The sequence below is a fragment of the Thunnus maccoyii genome, chromosome 3 (assembly GCF_910596095.1).
Source record: "Thunnus maccoyii chromosome 3, fThuMac1.1, whole genome shotgun sequence".
In the NCBI taxonomy this organism is placed as follows: Eukaryota; Metazoa; Chordata; class Actinopteri; order Scombriformes; family Scombridae; genus Thunnus; species Thunnus maccoyii.
Genome location: NC_056535.1, coordinates 15,665,211 through 15,686,235, shown reverse-complemented (window position 1 = coordinate 15,686,235; position 21,025 = coordinate 15,665,211). Strand labels below are relative to the sequence as shown.

Here is a 21,025-nt window from a genome sequence, read left to right as displayed (position 1 = left end):
TGGTCCTAAAATACTGTAGATTACATTGTACTGGTATGGTTTCAAGACACCACATCCAAGAGGGTTACAGGCCCAACCTTTTTTCAATCCATCTAGCAATGTGAAAATACTACATGTATTGGTCCTGTATTCACGATTATTCTTATATAGAAGTACAGAGGTTTTAGCAGCAAAATGTGCTTTACACATTGAAAGTACTCATTATGTCAGTGTTACATTATTTGATTATTATTACTGATGCAATAATGTGTAAGCAGCATTTTAAGGCTGTAACTGGTTGAGGCGAAGTTAATTTCAACTGCTTTGTTTACTGTTACTGATATTTTATAAAACAACCACATGATTTGTGTGTGAAGCCCAGTGAAATGTGTTTAAGTATAAAGTAGGATACAATGAATACTAAAGTACAGCCTTTACAAAAACAGTCCCTCAGGAATACGAAAATGTGAAATATTTGTGAAGAAATCCTGTAGGAATAATGCAGGTATCCTTACTTTCTTAAATAATGGTGTATGTTTAATGTATCACTTGTAACTTTTTCCACTCTGTACTTTTGAATGTAGCAGATGCTCGAACTCTGTTCACCAATCACAAAGCTCAAAGACACTATTACGTAATGCGTCTTTGCCAGTCAGCACCGCCCACTTCCTTTGGGAAAAAAAAGTGGTCAGCTATTTTTTTTTTAGCTGACATCTTTGTATTTTTAGCTGTTAGCCGTTGGTGCTAAGTAACTTTTCCAAGTATTTCTTGTGTCAAAGTATATACACGAATTGCACGAAGTCCACGCTGTGAACAAGAGCAGTTACGCGGCCTTTGAAAGGTAAATTTTGGCTGCCTGAGCGGTAATTTTGTGCCCCTCTGGCTGTCTGCTCTGCTGTGGCGGTAATGGCGGCTGTTGCTCCGTCAACTCCTCGCCGTTTTACGAAAAGGGAAGGTGTAGTTAGCTTAATGGCTCCCCGTATCGCTGACGTCTATTGACGCGGTAACTTGCGTGCCAGTGACAGAGTTACACATATTTGCTCATTGAGACAAAAGCTCATCCATCCTGTCAACCAGAGTAACCAAACTTGCACCGCGCGAAGCTTCTAAACGGCTGTTTTTTAACGGTTTAAATTGGTTAACGTCCGTTTAACTGAACGTTAGCTGCAGTTAACTAACGTTAGCATTGCTAACATTTGTGAGATCGAACATTCTGGCAGTTGTGATTCAAAGGATAACTTTACACTTCGGCTGTAAACGTTTGTTTGGGACGGAGTTACTCCACTTTATAAAATTGTGCAATTAACACCAGTTAGCTAAATTACAAGGGGAAAAAAGTTAGCAGTATTGACTGTCTGTCGGGCCTAGCTATGTTCCGTAACTCCAGGTTACTTGTATTGGCTAACACGAATGAACTAACGAGGAAGTCGATTTTTAGTTGTCATGAACTCATCAGTTTAACTTTAGCGATAATGCCAAGGTAGATTAAACAGTTGGGTGATGTAAGAAAGCTGATTTGATAGCGTTCTGATCATTGCCACACTGGTTGTGAACAGTTGTTAATTCTATCAACAAATATTGTATAAATGAAGCGTACAGGCCAAAGCGGAATACAGGCTCCAGCAGGCAGACAGGCAACCCCGCCACTACAGTTGTTGTTTTACATTAGCTAGAGCAATTATAAAACGGTAACATTGATTTATTTATTCCCAGTGACTATGGAAGAAGTACAGCAGGGCAGCAATGGCACAGAGTCACAGACTACGACCATTCCCACTACCATCACAACCTCTCAGTTCTCACAGATAGCCCAACAGGTAATTAGTAATAGACTTTCACTGTGCTATTAAAATATTATATAAGCAATGCAATATATCACCACTTAAGCTCTTAAGGTGCTAATACAACTGGCCCACTATGGCTATAAATGGCTCACAGAAAGCACTTCATTGTTACGTTTTTTGTTTTTGTTCACTTTTTCTTTCATACAGCTTAAAATTTGACATAGCTCCAATGGGACAGTCATGTAAATGTATATAATGATGAATTAAGAGGCTTCCCCATGCCTCTTATTTTGTCAGCCCTGATAAGCAAAGTTAGAGAAAGACAAATGGAACTGAATCCATACCTTCAACAGTATAACATCATTCACACAGTACCATTTGAAGTAGTTTATGTACTTACTTTTGAAATAAGAAAGGGATTACTGGATCTGTACTCAATCTTTGTTGATGTGTTTCCAAGTTTCATATTGACTATGGCAAACTGTCTGTATTGGCAAGACTTGAAGTCACAGCCTAAGTTTATGACATATTATAAGCTTGGTTTTCAACTTTTACAGATTTAAAGTAGGTGCTGGTAAAAACAAAATGTCAACACGTTCCATGTGACTGCTCTAAATACAAGTGAATGAAGATATACATATCTGTGACAAGATCCAGATTGTATTAATTTGGATGAAGTTTCTTAAATTACATTTAAAAGGATCAGGTTGCCCAAAATATATTTCCACGTATCCTTACTGATATCCATCTAGAACATTTTGGATGGTACAAAAGGAAAGGGAAATCATTGAATAATGATTGTGTTGCTCAAACAATTGAAAAATGACATTAAAAAATCTCAACAGAAACTTGTCTTTGCAAAAAGTGTGTTATTACTATTACTAATACTGGATAACTAAGGGGATGTTTTTTAGTAGAACAAAGATATAGTAAACTGTTAACAGTGAAGTCTGTCACAAACAAAAATCCACATATAATTGAAATAATATTCATGGCCAGACATCACTAGGGGTGAGTGGGGGGGAAAAAGTGCAAATTCACCCTTGACCCAGCTCTGAGTGTTGAGTGTTTTGAGAGGTGAGAATATGAGTAAAATCTCAAGTTGCTTCTTAATTAAACATAACGATGGAAGGCAATTGTCATGACAAATATACTGTATTTTGTGGATTCGAATTTGTATTTGGATTTTTGTAGATGTCGCTGGGTGGTTCTCCTGTGACCGTTGTCCAGCTGCCAGGGGGTCAGTTTCAGGTTCAAGGAGTGATCCAGTCTGCACAGTCCTCAGTCATTCAGTCCCCTCAGGTGCAGAATACACAGGTCAGACCACCTTTTTTTTTCTTGGCACTGTAATTATTGATTATAAATGATTAACTCTGTTTCATATGTCTCCTTAGTTTATTTTTATAAACTGACAATCTGCCATTTATACAATTGCTCATATGCACTTTGTTAATCCACCTCCCACTTTCAAGGCCCAGTGTTCAGATAGTGAAGATTCACAGGACTCATCAGACAGTGGAAGTGCAGCGCAAAAGACCAGAGAGATACTGGCGAGACGGCCATCATACAGGTAAAAAAAGAAATAAAGGCACAGACACAACAAAAACTTTTGTGTGATGAAAAGTACTTCAAGTGACAATCCCATTCTCACCTTTTAGAAAAATCCTAAATGAACTTTCATCTGAGGAAGTGACACACATTGAGGGAAAGGATAACAGTCCGGCATCCACAGGAGTGACAGGTGTTACAGTACCCACAACCCCAATCTACCAGACCAGCAGCGGCCAGTATAGTATGAACTTTTCCCTTCAGTAGTATTTGCATAAAAAAGCAGTTGATATTTGAATTAGAGAATTCCTTGTTATATGTTACACATCTGTTGACCACGGAAAAAAAACACCAGTCTGGTTTTCAGCAAAGTTAACCTTGATTTGGTATATAATCATTGTTATGAATGATTCCTTACTGAATGCTTTATATTGTATTCAGACCAAATCAGGCGGTGTGGCGAAAATGTTGGTCCTCCCATTCATTTGAATGGGGTAGTGTGTTTCACCTGTGGGCATTTTGAGCCACAAAGTTGAGCCAGAGTCAACTTTTGGAGAAACGCAACCCGACGTCACTGCGGCTGAAGGCTGCGGTGGCCAATCACAGCCGGAGATCAGACTGATCAGAGCTGTACACTCTGCCATGAGGGAGGACAAAGATGTTACTAGGAGGAGGGAAGACATTTCTCTTTGTTTGATAACGTTAAAACTAAAATTAGAATTTTCTCTCGGCTTCCCAACTAATTTTTAAAAAGATGAGAGAGAGAGAGAGAGAGAGAGAGAAGCTGTGGTTGAGTGAGCTAGAGAGTGAATGAAGAGAGGGAGTGGTGGTAGCGAGAAAGCCTGTGAGTCAGATCAATAAAATATTTTCTGATTGTTTCACAGCGGTTACATTCTATAGCACAAATAAGCACACCTCTGCTCAACCCTGCAGCTGTACACCACGCCACCTGATTTGGTCTGAATACGGCCTTAGTGTTGGTATTCTCACGAGACAGTGCTGCCCAGCAGAAACCTAACTTCTTACCAGCTATTGGCCAAAGTGCCTACTGGGCCAAGTTCCCATAAAGTCAGTGATTTTTAAAAATCTATTGAAAAAAGAGAGAATGTTAACCTATCTAGCTGGAATGAAATTTTTACTTTGTGCCTTACCCAAATCTGACACCATCTTTGTGATTATTCTAGTTACCATAGCCGCTAATGGCGCAATCCAGCTGGCAAGTCCAGGGTCTGAAGCCCTTCAGGGACTGCAGGGACTGCAGGCTGTTACTATGGCCAACTCTGGTGGAGCCCAGCAAAGCACCACCATCCTTCAGTATGCCCAGACCCCTGACGGACAGCAGATACTGGTGCCAAGCAACCAGGTTGTTGTACAAGGTGAGCAAACAATGGCATATTCTAATAAAATGTCCCCACATTTTTAAGTTAATTATAGAATCTTATTGTAATCCTGTGTATATGTAACCTGCTCTCAGGTCTCTCTTGTAAAAGAGATCTTGATCTTAATGAGATTTCCTAAATAAATAAAGCTTAATGATAGTAACGATAATCATAATAATCATAATTTGTTTATGTATACTCACATTTTCGTGTAGGATTTGTGTAGGAACACAATTTGGTGGCTGGGCAGATACAAGAAGTGTCAAACATTCATGCAGACAATAGCACTGTGTCAGAAATACGATCACCATATTTATTTCAGTTGGAGTGCTCTGATAAGGAAAAACAAACTAGGTCATACAGCAAAAAAAGTTGATTATGGCTCAGTTTCATCTTGCAACACACCAACATGTGTTGTGCAAGTGCAGAAATTTCCAGAGTGTTAAAATCCTGCTGCAAAGAAGAATAAACTGCCATGTAGTGTCTCTGCGTCTGTAAGCCTCCAAACTAGACTTCATACTTCATCTGCTCAATGGTACCTGTAGTAAATAGTCTACATCAGCACAACTTCTTGTCTTTTTCCAGCAGTGGTACTGTGGGTGGAAAGTGGCTTTAACATGCCTTACTTACAACAGTATGATTTGATTTGAGATGGTTAGAAAGTAGGATTTAGACGTTCTCACATGAAGATATTACTAAGCTACTAACAGAGGAACCACATGTTAATCTTCACTTAAAAATATCTTGTGCTTGTGTGAAATAACATTTCTGAAGGGTCCTCATTTTATGCGGGGAAATAGTTACTGTCTAAACTTCACTAGTGGTGCACGCTGTGTAGACAGGCTTTGATGATTCCTGTTGTCATCTTTTGACTGTGGTGTTTCTCTCAGGAGCAGGAGGAGAGGTGCAAACATACCAGATCCGCACAGCGCCCACATCCAGCTCGCTGCCTCAGACCGTAGTGATGACCTCTCCTGTGGGACTATCTCAGGGCAAAAGTGATGATCCAACAATGAAGAGGGAAATCAGGCTTGCAAAAAACAGGTAAATGTACAATTTATTTCTGGCTTTTGGACAGTAAAAGTCTCCCAAACATTGTGGACAGAGGAAATCATTTTCAGACAGATGCAGAAAAGAAGAACAATGTATTGATTGTAATTAATGCTCCTCTAATTTCTATAGTGATGAATGATGCAAGTTCTGCTTCCCACTTGAGAAATAAATATCTTCTGATATTTATATCCTGGTTCACACCTTTGTTGGACAGTTGTGAATTGTTTTGTCAGACGTAAAAAGATCAAAATATAGAACACTGTTGTTTGATAGATTCAGAGGTCATTCATTAGTTTGTTAAAGGTCATAGACTCACAACTTGCAGAGCTCTCTGTAGTTTTGAACAATGCACAGGAGGACTATTGCATGAGAAACAAACAGGTTACGGTAAACAAGATTTAGTGCGGGACGCAGTGACTCCATTGTTTGAGTTTTGTTGAGCCCAGCAACAGTTTGTATTTGATGGTGATTATTTTTATTACTTGCACATATGATATTGTTATAACTGTAGTTTTTGTCAGGTGAGTAACTAGGGGTGGGTGATAGGGAGAAAATCCACTATCATGTAATTTTATGTCACAATAGTGACAAAGTTTACATTGTGGTATACTGGTGCACTGGTTGCATAATCTTTCAGTTGGACTGACTGTACTTTTGTCCCCTCCCTCAGAGAGGCAGCCCGTGAATGTCGGCGGAAGAAAAAGGAATATGTTAAATGTCTGGAAAACCGCGTAGCTGTTCTTGAGAACCAAAACAAGACCCTGATTGAGGAACTCAAAACATTAAAGGACCTTTATTGCGTTAAAACAGGATAACCTGTTTGAATAGAGCTGGAAGATTGAGTCGTAGTATGGCAGCAGCACAGTTCAGCCTTTTGGACATAACAGGGTTTCCGGGAACACTTCATTTCAGGCTGAGATCCTCCAGATTTTTTACTCTGTTTGATATAAAAGTGACTTGTGATGGCAGTGAAATATATCTATAAATAAAAAAAAGAAATTGGCCATTTTTCCACCTACTGTTTTTTTAAATTTGCTAATGCTATAACATTTATAGTTGTGTACATTTTTAATGATGGGAGGTTTGAAATTGTGAGCTTTAAATCTCAATTTCTAAATGTGTCCCTTTCCTTTTTTTTTCTTGTGTTTCTACAAATGTTGCTGTTGGAGTTTTTTTTTTTTTTTTTTTAATCTTCTAACAGCATCTTCAGAATTTTGACTGTATGATTACTACACAGACATAATTCCTGTTTATTTTGTGAACCAGCAATTCCCCTTATTTCCCCGTAAGGAGATGTTACAATTGTCATTCCTTATTTTTGTGCAATGGAATATAAAGGGTAATAGAAAAGATGACAATGAGTATGGTTTATTTGGTTGTTTCTTGGCAGTTACTTAGACAATCAGGGAAAAAGCACAGTGTCCAGGTAATATTTATTATGTACATCTTGGGAGGGGCGGGGAAGAAGAACAAACAGTGTATGAAATGTTGCTGATTCTGTAAGTAAATAAATATATTTTCACTCAATATATGCAGTATGGCTGAAGTATTTTTGTCAAGTGTAAATAGAAAGAGGAGCAGATCCCATACACCTATGTGTTTTGTGTCTCATGCAGTGTTTTATTTGCTTTCTGGCTATTTTATATATTACAGGTGGGCGGGTTAAGATAAAATATTTGTGGAGCCTACAAGGGGCAACTTGAAGTCTGCTGATTGTCCCCTGCAGTCATTTAATGGAATATCCCATGATGTGTGGTCTTATCATTGAAGTGACCTCTGGAGCCTCAAAGTGTTTTAGGTGAAGTTCAGAGAAACCAGCCGCCTCAAGATCTTTCCATGTTGCTCTGGTTATCGAGCATCCGTCTCCAAGATAGTACCAGAGAGGCTCGAGCACATGCTGGAAGAAATAAGTCCAGGAGGATGGACCTGACACAACATGCTCCATGAAGTAGAAGGCTCCACCCTGCCAGAGAGAGACAATAAAAACAGATTATTGCATGATTTTAATCAAATCTGGTTCTATTACACTGTTCACTTTACTTCCTGACTGTTACTGGACAAAACTCTCACACAGAAATTGAAGCAGGTGGAAGGGATAACTGACATGTAAACAAACAAACAAAAAGTAGAAAAATTGGTGTCCATGCTGTTCAGTATCATCATTTCATGAAATGAGCATTTGTGTAATTATAACATGACGAGATCTATATATCTATAATATCTCTATATAAAGCTAAATTACAGACTCTGATCTATTAACCACGCAAGTTTAACACTAATGATGCCCATTTTCAAAGCCTAACCACTCTCAGTGTGAAGGTCAGCCCTAATCTGTACTTTTCAGACAGCCCAAGAAATGTTTTTTGGTTTCAAGTCATCAGTATCAACAACAACAAAAACAGTACAGTTAATGTTTACTATAATCTAACAAGTAGCCTTAAATCTTACTCGACATGTTTTACATGCTCCCAGCCCCCGGGGCCCCAGACCCTCAAAGGCCCCAAAAGCCCCCCAGTTTAACCACATGTCAACTGGCTTTTGGAAACAGGATAAATTGTAAGTTTGTTAGGAGGTTTGTACTACTTATGTGCAATATCAGCTAAGGTAGGTCCTGCATTAATCTTGTGTCCTGTCTTGTTAAAATTTAGTTTCAACATTGTTATTATTTTAGTCCATATTGTGCTCACATGGTGCATATTCCTATTCCACGAACTAATTAACACACACAAAACCTGGGGCCTTATGGTACTTCACATTTGTACTTAGTGGGAACTTGGAGGCAACAGAATACATACAGTTTGAAGTAAGACACTTGTTCCTCTGAGGGACTTTTTTTTAGTTTTACAAGCTGACATTCATTTTGTTTGTGACTGCTTTAAGTAGTGTGTCTGTTAGTGTGTACCATGATTGTTTTGGGATTGTGATGTGAATGAACCGTCTTATTGTGATCCTGTGTATGTGTAACCTGTTCTCAGGTCTCTCTTGCAAAAGAGATCCTGATCTCAATGAGATTTCCTGAATACATAAAGCTTAATGTTAAATAATAAAAGGGAAGTGAGGGAGGTTGGGTTTATTAAATAGGCTATAAATAAAGATGTTTAGTACCCAGGAGACCCCAAACAGGTTAATCCAGCTATTCTCATATAGCCCACCACTTTATCATTCATGTGCGTGGAGTCATAAATCAAATATTTCCTACAACACATGAAGGCCGCACTTAGACTCACTGTTTTGAGGATTCGTCGGACCTCCTGCAGCACCTGGTGAACACTGTTGACCGAACAGAGCACCAAGGTGCAGACAACAACGTCCACAGACTCGTCCTTTACCTCCTTCATGTCCTCCCCTGAGACAACTATAAACTCATCATAAGTCAGATGCTTGTTTGCCTCCATGCTCATCCGGAGGTACTTCTCGAAGTGCGGGTTGGGGTCAGTGCAGACCACCGTGCAGCCGTACGGGTAGAACTGGAAGTTCGCCCCGCTGCCGCAACCGATCTCCAGCAGGCGAAGTGTGCCGTCGGTGTTTGCAAACTTGCACATGTTTCGGAAAAGCTCTCTCTTCATTTTGTGCATTTTGTCGTTGTACGAAAAGGTTATATTGTAGGCAAGCAGCGGAAAAAAACGTTTGTACATACCGTAAAAGCCTATGATCCCCATGAGATGTAAGGGCAAAGTCAAGAGTTTGCAAAGGAATCTGCATAATTTCATGAGACAAGACTTCATGTTGGACTGAGCTTATCTAGACAGGAGACTTGAGAAGATCAAAAGATTACACACTAATACCTGGGCGACGATGCCCATATTGCACTTTGAACACACGATGGCGCAAATGGACTGATGGTCCACATCAAAGGGGGAAAGAAAAGTACCAAATCAACACAAAAATCCCCCCAAAATCAGTTTCCTTTTCCTGCCCATCTCATCTCATTACTTGTTTCATAAGAGAAAAGACTCCTGTAACAGGTTAAATTCTTCAATCATTATTAAGACACAACACAATCAGCATAATCACAGCAATTTTATTTTATTTTATTTTTAATGTTAGTTGACATGTGGAAGATACAAACGGGCCACACCGAGTAGCAGACAGATAAACACTAACATACATTAGTTCTCTATGGTAGTGTTATATTAATTCATCAGCAAGCAACTTGGAGGTGAGGACTGTGGGATATAAAATCAAACAGACATCAAGATTGACTATATTTGGCACTTAAACGGTATACAAAATTAGTGTTTATTGTGTGCTGTCTATGTAAAATTGTCATTCAACGCATTAATTGTCTTAAAAAAAACACGAGCAGTTTCTTTTTAATACAAAAATAAAAAAGCCAAATTGCCTAGTGTTATCTGGATTACTGGTGATCAATCATATCAGACAAAAGAGGAGGAGAGGCATTTTGTGCTTGGCGTGTTTACACACCCTGTGAGGCGAGATTACTACAAAGCCAACCAGGACACAATCTATTTCACAGCATACCCTATGATGTGCGGTTTGATCACGAAGAAGAGCGGCGCTTCGATGTGTCTTAGTTTGAGGTCAGAGAATCCAGCTGCCTCCAGATGTTTCCATGTTGCCCGGGTGACCTCGCATCCGTCGCCAAAGTAGTACCACGCCGGCTGGAGGACATGCTGGAAGAAGTACGCCCAAGAGGAGGGGTCTGCAACAACGTGCTCTATGAAATAGAAGGCGCCACCCTGCAAAGCCAATATTTGTTATGTGTATTTGTCCACGCAGATTTCAAAATGTATCAATTGCACCTGGTGCATATTTGTTAGTTTTCTGGGTTTCCATAGGCTACTTTTCTGAAAGTTTGACAATAATGAATAAAACTTGATCATGGTGAATGAAAGTCCTGAGTATCATGGAATGAAACATACTGATTGTACTCAAACCTGATGATAAGCCACACTGGCATCATCTTTTGGCACATTCTGGACGTTTATTCCAATACAAATATTTGAGAGTTTTAAAAAAATGATAATATACGTAAATACATAACATAAACAAAGATAAATGTCTTTAATTCAAAACAAGATATGAACACATGTTATCAATTATAGTTTGTCCTCACTGGTGGACAAACTATAATGGCGAAAGTCTTTAAAATACCAGAAAAATATCGTTCACATCTCTATAGTGGAATTTCTTGATTCTTATTGTCCGATATATATCTTGGACATCAATTCCATATTCATGGATTTTCATTCCATGTTTTCGGTTTTATATTTACACAAACACACACACCTAATCTCCTACTCCAGTAAAGTGCAATACTACATGCAATACTACAGTGAATGGTTAAACATTAACCCAGAAGTTGCAGTCCAATGAAGCCATTATAAGAACAGTGTTATCTATGCAGACTGCGGTGTAAAAATGTATTTTTGTGGTGGTAAATCTGCATTTTTATAAGGTATGTTTGCAGTTTAGTAGCGTTTTCACTGAATTTCTCTCAGTAGTTACAGACGACTTACTGGCCTCAGTATGCGGTGCGCCTCCCGCAGAGTTTGCGGTATGTTGTTGACAGAGCAGAGCACCAGGGTGCAGACCACAACGTCTACCGATTCGTCCTCAACCGACCCCATGTCCTCTCCCGATGCCACCACAAACCTCTCATATGTGAGGTGGTCATTTTCGCCCATGCTTTTCTTCAGATATTTCTGGAAATGAGGGTTCGGGTCTGTGCAGATCACCTTACAACCGGGTGGATAAAACCCAAAATTTGTGCCAGAGCCGCAACCAATTTCCAAAATCGTCATCTGGCCACCGGCCTTGTTGAACTCTGGGAGAGTCAGAAACAGCTCCCTCTTCTTATCGTACATTTTCTTATTGTAGTTAACAGATATCCGATACACACATAGTGGGAAGACGCGTTTGTATATTTTGTACAGGCCGACGGCTTCGAGCACATGAAGGGGTAAGCACAACACATTGACGACTAACATGCATAATCTCATTAGAAAAGCCATTACGTGCCGGTGTCCTGTGCAGCGGGGACGCAGCTACCAGCAGTGTCGACAACAAACTATCACGAGGAATTGGGCGACACAGGATATCCGGTTAACAAATCAAAATAAATGTCGACATGTATAAACGTAACGATGTAAACATTGTGACGCTATATCTAAATGCCAGCGATCAGCGGTACGTACACCTAAATGATAGTGACGTTACTATTATGCTACATTTTAACGTTACCGTTGTAATCCCTTCTAACGCCAACTAACGGGATTCAGCTGTTGTTGGAAACTGGACGAAACTGCAAACTCTAAGGTCCGAGATATACTTGCTTAAGCCAAGCGGGCAACTCCGGTCCGTGGATGTATTGTAAGAGCTCTTGTAATACATCTATGTCCGGGTCTGAGACCTGCTGACTTAAACCTGCATTCTCTGTGGTGGCCAGCAGGGGGCGACTCCACTGGCTCTAAAGAGTCCGATTGTATGGATGTCTCTGGGAAAATTACCCTGCTTCTCACTTGATTTACTAACACTTTCCTAATGAGTTTATGGCATTAATCGCTAGTTTCAAGTCTTCTTCACCAAGCTAGCAGCTAGCGCTACAGTCAGCGCCACCCTCACGTCCAAATATGGTCGTTGGTTCTGGCTCCAAAAATCCAAGATGGCGACGGTCAAAATGCCAAACTCAAGGCTTTAAACTTCAAACCTCAAACCAAACTGTGAGTCCACAACATGGATATATACATTTCTCAGACAAAAATTGTTATGCCATAGTCTTGACATCACCTCCGGGGTCGTGAAAAAGCTGTTTGACTGTTTTTCACTAGCTATAGTTGCTTACTTTGTTTGTCCGTGATGTGGTTCTTTTTGTTTTGCTGAAAACAGCTGCTCGCTGCTGCTGCTAGAAATGGGATCGACAAGAGCTGCAAGACTGAACCAAACAGAAAATTTGCGGGCTTCTGTAACAAAACATTGACCTAAAAGTGGCTGTAATGGCCCACAGAGCTGAAGAATTTGGCGATAATTCTTGGTGTGTTTGTCATTGCAAGCAAACCATTACAGATTACACGTAGTCATTTAATCCATTTAATAAAGTATTGAGGGTGTTCGCATACTTTTTTGGTGAACAGTGTAGAACTTGTAATCCTTTTTAAAAAATACATAATTCATCCATTTTTAGGCCAGTGAAGCTCATTACTGGGCCAAAGGTTTTTAAGGGCCAAAAAAAGTGAAATGTTCTTGACCTTTCAAGTCAGTCACCTAACCTGACTTCCAGCTGAGACCGAACTTAAAGCAAATCCCCCTTAGCATTGACTGCAAAGAATTTGTAACTAAGTATTAAATATGATGAATTCATATAGGTTACACTGCCTACCTAAATTTGGGGGACTATGTCTAAAAAAACAGGATATGATTACTGCATTGTTCCTCTGATATGAATAATGACACTTTCAAATGGAAGCTTAAAGTTAACATTTATCCCTCATAGTCATTTGACAAAACAATCTCAACTCAAGGTGCACTTAAATGCATGTTCTGGAGCTTTCCACCACATCACATGGTCTTCATCAACAAATTAAGTTTGCTCAGTTGTCATGGTCTGTAGAAGTTTAAACTCCCCATGATTCTGAGCACTTCTAGGGCTTCTTGTCCAAAAGTTGAGTTTGATAGTTACTTTTTGACCTTGGAAACAGCAGTTGACAAAACAATCTCAATTCAAGGACTACTTACTTCATAGTCATTGTTTCTTTTCAAATACAATGTGCTGGAATACAGAGCCAAAACAACAAAAAGTGTCACTGTTCTGCTACTACTTGACTGCACAGTATTTATACTGTACCAACCTAATCATGTTACAGACCAGTCTTGTATGTTTGCTCAACAGTCCTCACTCCTTGAATCCCATAGTTTTGTAAATGTAAAACATTGTTTCAGAATACTTCTGTATCTGTGTCCATGTCGTAGCAGTGCAATATTCTGCAAAGTAGCTTTGAAGCCCTTCTCCCTAGATCCTCCTGGGTGATCCCAACACAATCCCCGGCCATAGTCTATGGGTATAGTCTGACTTCAAGTCTGACATAGCTTTCTCCCTTCTACAGCACACTATGTACAGGATTTAATGGGAATAGGTTTAGGGTTGCAGTATTTCCCATGCTCACAAATTTGAAATAAACTAAAATGCTGCACTGAAAAGTCACTTGAGAAATGAAAATGTATGCAGTTCTCCAAAGTTCCACCAGATAGAGACATTGTTGGGTCATATTCAAAACACTTCCTGTATAAAATCCCCCAACACTCTATTTTGAAGGGTGAAGGCTCTAGACTAAGGTTCAGTATACTGGTAGTGATTTTCTTTCAGTAATTGAATGTGAGCAGTCTAAACAAGTCTAAACAAACCAGTATGCTGATTGATCCATGTACAATTCTTTATTGTCTGTCTAAGACACCATGATATAGAGTGAGCTGTATGAATTAAAGTAAGGTTTGAAACCTAAGTCATAAAGGTGCAGTGTCAGATACTGCTTATACTTCCTCACCACTAAACTGCTCATAGATTTTACTTCAGCTTGGAATAATGACTGTTACAACGAGGGCTGCAACTAACGATTATTTTCATTATTGATTAATCTGCCTATTATTTTTTTCCTTCTTGATCAATAAAATGGCAGAAAATAGTGAGAACGACCATTATCATTTTCCAGAGTCAAAGGTGACGTCTTGTTTTGTTTGACCCACAGTCCAAAACCCAAAGATATTCATTTCACTATCATGTATGACAAAGAAAAGCATGAAATCATCACATTTAAGGAGCTAAAACCAGCATTTTTTTTTTTTTAGCATTTTTGCTTAAATGACTACAGTGACTAATCGATTATCAAAATATTATACGATTCATATTCTGCCAATTGATTAATCGACTAATCGTTGAAGCTCATTGGTGCCAGTGTATGTGGAAGCACTAATATTTCTTTAGCTAGAACCAGAAACTGGTCAGAAGTTCAAGTAGTTTGTAGAATTGCGACGGCTCCATACAGTACCATTTAGCCAACTGCGAACCATTAAAATACCAACATCTTTGGAATCACAGTGTGATCTTTATGCATTTTGCCTGTGTCACAGTTTGATTTCTTACTATATTTAATGAAAGTCAGATTGAACTTTTACAGAACTGGGCTCAGAATTTTAAACCTGGGTTGTGCAATGTGGATCGTTTTCACATGATGAATGATGGCTGAATTCCATTTAGCCGCTGTGGTTTCAGGGTCCTGGTATTATGCATATTGGCCCACTGTCACACTGTCATGGCTTCCTGGGACACTTGAACACAACAGAGCCATCATTAATGCTACTGTGGTTTTTCTACTATGACAAGTCAATATTTCTTTAATGAAAATGGCCTATATGCTTATATTTAAAACAAAAAATATATGTGCAACAAATAGAGTCAAGGCCATATAAATATACTGTAGTTTAACATGGTGAAACTTTTTATGAAAGAATTATGTTTGCCACTGGTAGCTTAAAAGTCACACATTGATAAATTATTGACTTGTAGGTCCATTCTAACTAGATTTTTTTTAACTCAAGAATAAGCAACACAACTTCTTCATTTGTTTGTATGCAAAATAAACATAAAAAAAAACCTCAGGATGAATTTTGGTGTAAAATGGCCCAAATTTCTTATCAAACTGTAATTTCAGGAGCCACGTACACAAGAGATCAAAATAAACGTAGCTATGTTGCCAATAACCCGAATGTCAATGACTGCTGTTACATGAACAGTGTTCCCCCCCCACCCCACCCCCCCTCTTTTTTTGCTTACGGTGCTGCGGTCTCTTGTCCGTTATTGAAACTGAAGGCATTTACCGACACTCCCTAACAATTTGCTGAGAGTCATCAATTATGCAGGGTAGCCGCACGCACTGGGAAGGAAGATAGAAGCAACAATATGGCGACAGCCGCAGTTACTCCCGACTCTTTCCTACATCTGCAGTTCAGTGACAGCTGTCTGGATTTCTGTTAATGCGAGAAAAAGTAAGTAGACAATATGTTTTCTGCTTTGCCTGATATTTTTGTCGGTGGATGGCTCGCAGTCCCACTTTGTCGACTGACTGCATCCCAGTGCCGCAGAGCGGTCCCTCTCTCAGCATCTTTTCCTAGCGTCTGTGGAGGGCTCCTTGCCAGTACATGGACAAACATGTATGCGAGGCACCAGTTAGAAGTGGGGAAAATGTGATGTTTTTGAAAAAGGGGGGTAACGTGGATTTTGTGATGCGACGTGGATGGAAAAAAGGGGGAGACAGCAGGTTATTTGGGGTGTTGGCCTGCCGCTGGAAGGAATGACATTTCAGTGTGTCAGAATGTGAAACATACGCATATGGGATGTAGAAGTGAGATCACGTCAAACTTCTCTGAGTGGCGACAATAACTATCCTGTATGCTCCAACTACACCAATAATGCGTCGCTTGCAGAATAATTCTAGGTAGCCTGTTTTTTTTTTCGCCACCATTATTTTATAACTATGATAGTTTTATTCCCCCACCCCCACACTCCACCTCTGTGCCCCCCCCTCCCCTCCCCTCCCCTCCTCTCTCCCTCTCTCTCCCCCTCTCTTTGGAGACTGTATTGCGTGAGGAGGTAGGTGCGTCTTTAGTTTGGCAGTCCTCAAAGGGGGCCGCGGCACCCTTTTCTAGTCTTTTTCACGCTCCCATTAAAAACAGTTTCCCCGTCATGTTGTTACTGTGTAGACCTGCATCATATGGAGCCTCTCGATGCTTGTCGCCTAGACATTATCTGTACGGGTGTGGTATAGCCTTGAGGCCGTTTTGTTTCTCCTTTTTTTTTTTTTTTGGCTGTAAATAATTTCTTAGGTATGAAATTGGGTTCTGATGATGTGATGAAGACTATAGGCTGCTTTGAGTCGAGACCAGGTGTGAGTTGTCAGGACATGACTTGTGCATTCAACTGACCTACTAGTTAGTTAGTTAGAGCCTATAGCAGCAATAAACCACACTGCAGTATTTTAGGCTTTGGCTGTGTAGGACAGCGGCGCGCCTCAATATGTAACAGTGGACTTTACTGAGGACTACATGGGCTCTAATCACTTTCAGACAATGAATATGATAAGATTATGAAGGGGAGCGGGTGGTCCGAGAAATTCAAAGAGGTGTTCTTTATCTGTTTATCTTTATAGTGGCCTAATGTCACATGCTCCACAATTGAAGTCTTTCCTTCTCTTAAAATGAATTATCCGAATCCAAATTTCCAGTCAGGGAATTACTTGAAATTGACTCGTTCAGGCATGAAGAAAGTGGCCCCCACCCGTTTAGGGGTATACGGGGTTATCTGAGGCCTCTTGAATATTTGGCAGCCAAGTTATTCTATCAGCGATGCTGGACTTGGGCCCTGTTAGGCTCACCCATCCTCATCGATGCTGTGGATTTTGGACTGAGATACGGCATCCTGCATTTAGTGACAGGCAGCATTAAGACATCACTGCAGGCAGGAGATGACGGATGTTTTAAGTTTTAACCGGCCCATGTGACTCCCGATCCAAGCGCCCCTTCATACACCCCCTCCTCCTCCTCCTCCTCATCCTCCTCCTCCGCGGTGTCCGATTAGCTCCGTCAGATGTCAGATCATCATCAGTGAGTGGAGAGAGGAGAAGAAAACATTTTTTTGTTAAATTTCCAGGACGGAGGGCCGTGGCGCGTCTGGATGTCTTTTCCTCCGCACAGAGGACGCAGCGTCAAAGCGGTTTGCTAAACGCTGCTGAACAGGACAGCTTATCTTTTCCTCGGGAGGCAGATGAGGCTGCCGGAGTTGTTAGTTTTCTCTGTCATCCTTCTGGTTTTTTTCCCCCTCACTTGACTCATAACGGATTTGACTGAAGCGAGAGCGGGTTTTGGGTTGTGCGCTAATGGGACTTTTTAAATTAAAATGTTTGAATCCATTTTTTTTAATGCAGTGTTACTCATATGACCTAGTGAGTTAGTGGACATCTGCAGAATTTCAGTCAGTTTCCTCCTGGTCGCCTCGCAGTTGTGCTGCCTGCTTTTAGATTTGAGGCGTTGCGTGTAGCTACAGAGCACATGCACTGCTGGTCATGCTATTGCATCCCGGTTTGAATCACCTTGCAGGTAGATCAATTGATGTAGCTTTGGTGGAAGGAGACTTAGAGGTTGTGCCGAGGTTGGGTTACTTGAATCCGAAGATACCGGGCCGTTGGATCTTTCTCTCTGCCCGTGGATTTCTTCTGACTTCTTTCTGATTCATTTTTGAAGGTCTGTACCCTTTGCCATTGTTTCTGCTTCACACACTGCTGTCTGATTTTTCATAACCCGAACTGCTACTTGACTGTCAAATATAAAGTGTATCAAACAGATCAGGCATCAGCCGAGTGAAATGTATCCGAGCCTCGGAGAGATGCAGTAGGCAACCTTACTGTTTTAACAATGAGTCAGAGCTCCAGAGGTTGAATAATTTCCACCAAGCCCAGCAACAATTCATGGTGCATCTTTTGACACACTTCAGCATGTTAGTTTAGGGTGTTTAGTTATTTGAAAATTAATAAATAATAAATTGTCCCGTGTAGAGTCATTGTTTTGGTCAGTACAGTATGTAGACACCAGAGTGCACACTGTGGCCTGTGTTGGAGCTTCACTGCACATATGGGCCAAGTAATATTTTTATAAAGGTTTTGATTTTTCTCTATATTAGAATTATTCTTATGCAATAAACCCCACCTATTCCTGTCTTTCCCACCGGCCCCAGTCACATTCATCCATCTGTCTTCTGTAATTTAGATCAATGGATAATGATGTAAGAAGTAAACAAACTTACAACAAATAGTCAAGTTCTTATGATTGATGTGTTAGCACTTAACACATCTAGCACAAACGTCTGTGCCTTGTTTGCTTACTTGGCTGAAGATTGTTAAGCTCCTCGTCATCTCGGACTGGGCAGACAGCGTATATTAGGCTGGCGTGAGCTCGTGTGCCTGCTTATTTTATTTCCATCATCAGTGAGAGCTGTTTGGACTCAATCACAGGAACCTCCACACCAAAACAATTAGCTGAAAGCTGCATAGATCTGCAGATGTAGCTGTCTGCTCTCAATAAGATAAACAATAATAACAATACTTACAGGCGGATTCATTCTTGATAGCAACAGTACAGAGCTTTAAGGAAATCTGTAATGCTGCCTATTGGCGAAGTTAGAACATGGATACAAATGAAATGTGTGAGAAGGAAAGACAAAATGTCATGTCAGGGGACAGACAGACAGACAGATGAGTGCCTGGTAGGATAAAGGGCACATCCTTTGTGAGCATCAACTTGAGAGAAAACTTGACACTGTTTTGTTGCTTTTGGGGTCACAAAGATCAGAGAAAACAGGAATCCAGTGCTTTTATGTGCTGGGTGCATGGGTTTAGCTTTTGAGAATATAGGATCTATGCTTTGGTCAATAAGGTTGATGGAGAGAGCAAAAATAGTGCTTACTGGCCCATGTTCCAAATGTTTGCACTTTACCAGCTTAATTTTGCTTTGTTTGCCTTCTCTGGCAGAACTAGTAAATTTTAGTCTGTGAGCAACACTGACACTGAAAAAGAGATGCAGTTGGTGTACATCTCTCTTTCAGCTCTAAAATCTAAATCTGTCAACGTTTTTTAACCATAACCCTTCTTTGCCTGGCTAGTGTTATTAACAAAGTGATATGTGTAAAAAAAAAAAAAAAAAAAACTAAACTAGATAACTTTTTTTTTTTTTTTTTTTAATTTTTTCAATATACTCTTTCACTCTTTCTCTCTCACTGTGTGTCGTTCTCTTCTTCTCAGAGCTGGATGTCTGGGATGGAAAACAAATAAAGAGGAAATAGCTGCAGGATGAAAACATGGCCGCACCCCTTATTGCACCCCCAGGACCTGACAGCTTCAAGAAGTTTACCCCGGAGACGCTTGCTAATATCGAGAAGCGCATCAAAGAAGAGAAGAACAAGCAACCGCCCAAGCCCAGATCGGACAGTAGTCACCGCGACACATCTGACGACAATGAACCCAAGCCCAATAGTGACCTGGAGGCTGGGAAGAGCCTGCCGTTCATCTACGGCGATGTCCCTAATGGAATGGTGGCAACACCGCTGGAGGATTTGGACCCATACTATATGAACAAGAAAGTGAGTTGTCACACAGGCCAGCTTTCCCCAAACAAACACTCTGTACAGTGGAGAAGCCTTTGCTTCTTCCCCATTGAAAGGTTTGTAGATGTATATTCATAGAGGATTAGAGATTATAGTTTATAGATAGTTAGAACATTAGAACATTGTCAGTCTTTTATGAAATTCACTGTCATAACATACTCAGGTCAATCCATTGTTTTCACTTCAGAGACATGGATATCATAATAGCAAAGATGACCTTGAGGCATTTAACACTGGTACAGGGACTTACAGACAGTCACTACATAATTAGTGTGCACATAGAGATGGTACAAGGGCTGTGAGTTTTTGAGTGCATCTGTACAATCAAAGCACAACTGAGACAGAGGGACGTCATTCCTTTGCTTCTGCAACACAGCAGGGTCGCTGTGGAAGTGATAACATTCATAAAGGTTTGTGCAGTGTTGTTTAATTATTGTTATATTAGTGTTAATGCATGAAGGGGATAAAAATGGAAGGTATGACTTTATTTGTGAATCTGGTAAACTGTCTAGCAACATGGGGGTCTGAAAGTATTTTTTCTCTCCACTGCAACCCATGTTTTTCAGTAGGGCATAGGTAATGGCCTCTTTACCCCATCTCTGTTTTTTTCTGTACAACTTATGTGTTTTTTTGTTACATTCTGTATCAGTAATTTAGGGATATTTAAAAAAAGACTAAAAACTAAAAAAACACTAAACCTCTAAAAAGGTTATTACATACTATTGTTGAAGGTCATATCACTATAATCTTATTATTATCCAAGATGATGTGATTTTTCACCTTAACTATGCTACACAGTCACATAATTTCTGCATGTGGTACATGTGCAAATGACACAAACCATGTCCAATTGTTTGTCTGATTATATCCCCAAATTATGCACTTTTTATCGACTAGACTTCAAGGTTATTTAGGCCCACACCACTCCAAACTCCTAGCCTGGCTCCGCCATTACTGTAGCTCAGTGGTAGCAGAGGAGGGATGAGGAGGAGAGATGGCAGAAGATGGCAGGAGAGGACAGGAAGTGGAGAGGAGAGGGCAGCAGCGTGTGGTAGTACCTTCATCTGTGTAGAGGTGTGGAGTAGCCAGTCTCCTGTGTGGTGGCAGTGATAATGTGT

General features: G+C 40.2%; 4 protein-coding genes across 11 annotated transcripts in view; 2 read left to right on the top strand and 2 right to left on the bottom strand.

The window, feature by feature from the left end:
* Positions 1–640: 640 nt before the first annotated feature.
* On the top strand, positions 641–7,272 carry atf1 (activating transcription factor 1). 3 transcript variants are annotated; one of them, XM_042403137.1, is made up of 8 exons: positions 641–820; positions 1,693–1,796; positions 2,958–3,080; positions 3,236–3,333; positions 3,422–3,555; positions 4,496–4,687; positions 5,581–5,734; positions 6,414–7,272. In XM_042403137.1, the coding sequence occupies exons 2-8, from the start codon at positions 1,698–1,700 to the stop codon at positions 6,556–6,558; spliced, it is 945 nt and encodes a 314-aa protein (XP_042259071.1). In that variant the 5' UTR covers positions 641–820; positions 1,693–1,697; the 3' UTR covers positions 6,559–7,272. The 3 variants fall into 3 exon arrangements, with proteins under 3 accessions (XP_042259071.1, XP_042259083.1, XP_042259076.1); XM_042403142.1 differs by lacking the exon at positions 641–820 and adding an exon at positions 889–982; XM_042403149.1 differs by lacking the exon at positions 1,693–1,796.
* Positions 7,273–7,364: 92 nt separating this feature from the next.
* LOC121890679 (methyltransferase-like protein 7A) lies at positions 7,365–9,666 on the bottom strand. Its single transcript, XM_042403159.1, has 2 exons — positions 8,971–9,666; positions 7,365–7,706 (listed from the first exon to the last, which is right to left on the bottom strand). Exons 1-2 carry the CDS (start codon positions 9,466–9,468, stop codon positions 7,470–7,472), a joined length of 735 nt encoding a protein of 244 aa, XP_042259093.1. The 5' UTR covers positions 9,469–9,666; the 3' UTR covers positions 7,365–7,469.
* An 84-nt stretch (positions 9,667–9,750) lies between these two features.
* On the bottom strand, positions 9,751–11,813 carry LOC121890687 (methyltransferase-like protein 7A). The gene is made up of 2 exons (XM_042403172.1): positions 11,224–11,813; positions 9,751–10,443 (listed from the first exon to the last, which is right to left on the bottom strand). The coding sequence occupies exons 1-2, from the start codon at positions 11,716–11,718 to the stop codon at positions 10,210–10,212; spliced, it is 729 nt and encodes a 242-aa protein (XP_042259106.1). The 5' UTR covers positions 11,719–11,813; the 3' UTR covers positions 9,751–10,209.
* A 91-nt stretch (positions 11,814–11,904) lies between these two features.
* The window catches only part of scn8ab (sodium channel, voltage gated, type VIII, alpha subunit b), a 55,748-nt gene continuing 46,627 nt past the window's right edge, over positions 11,905–21,025 (top strand). For 4 of the 6 annotated variants that reach the window (XM_042403021.1, XM_042403006.1, XM_042403031.1 and 1 more), the window contains exons 1-2: positions 11,905–12,426; positions 19,546–19,883. In XM_042403021.1, coding sequence (XP_042258955.1) covers positions 19,602–19,883 — 282 coding nt within the window. In that variant the 5' untranslated portion in view covers positions 11,905–12,426; positions 19,546–19,601. Of the gene's footprint in view, positions 12,427–17,675; positions 17,993–19,545; positions 19,884–21,025 lie in introns of those variants that run through there. The other 2 variants (XM_042403012.1, XM_042403040.1) reach the window with 2 other exon arrangements.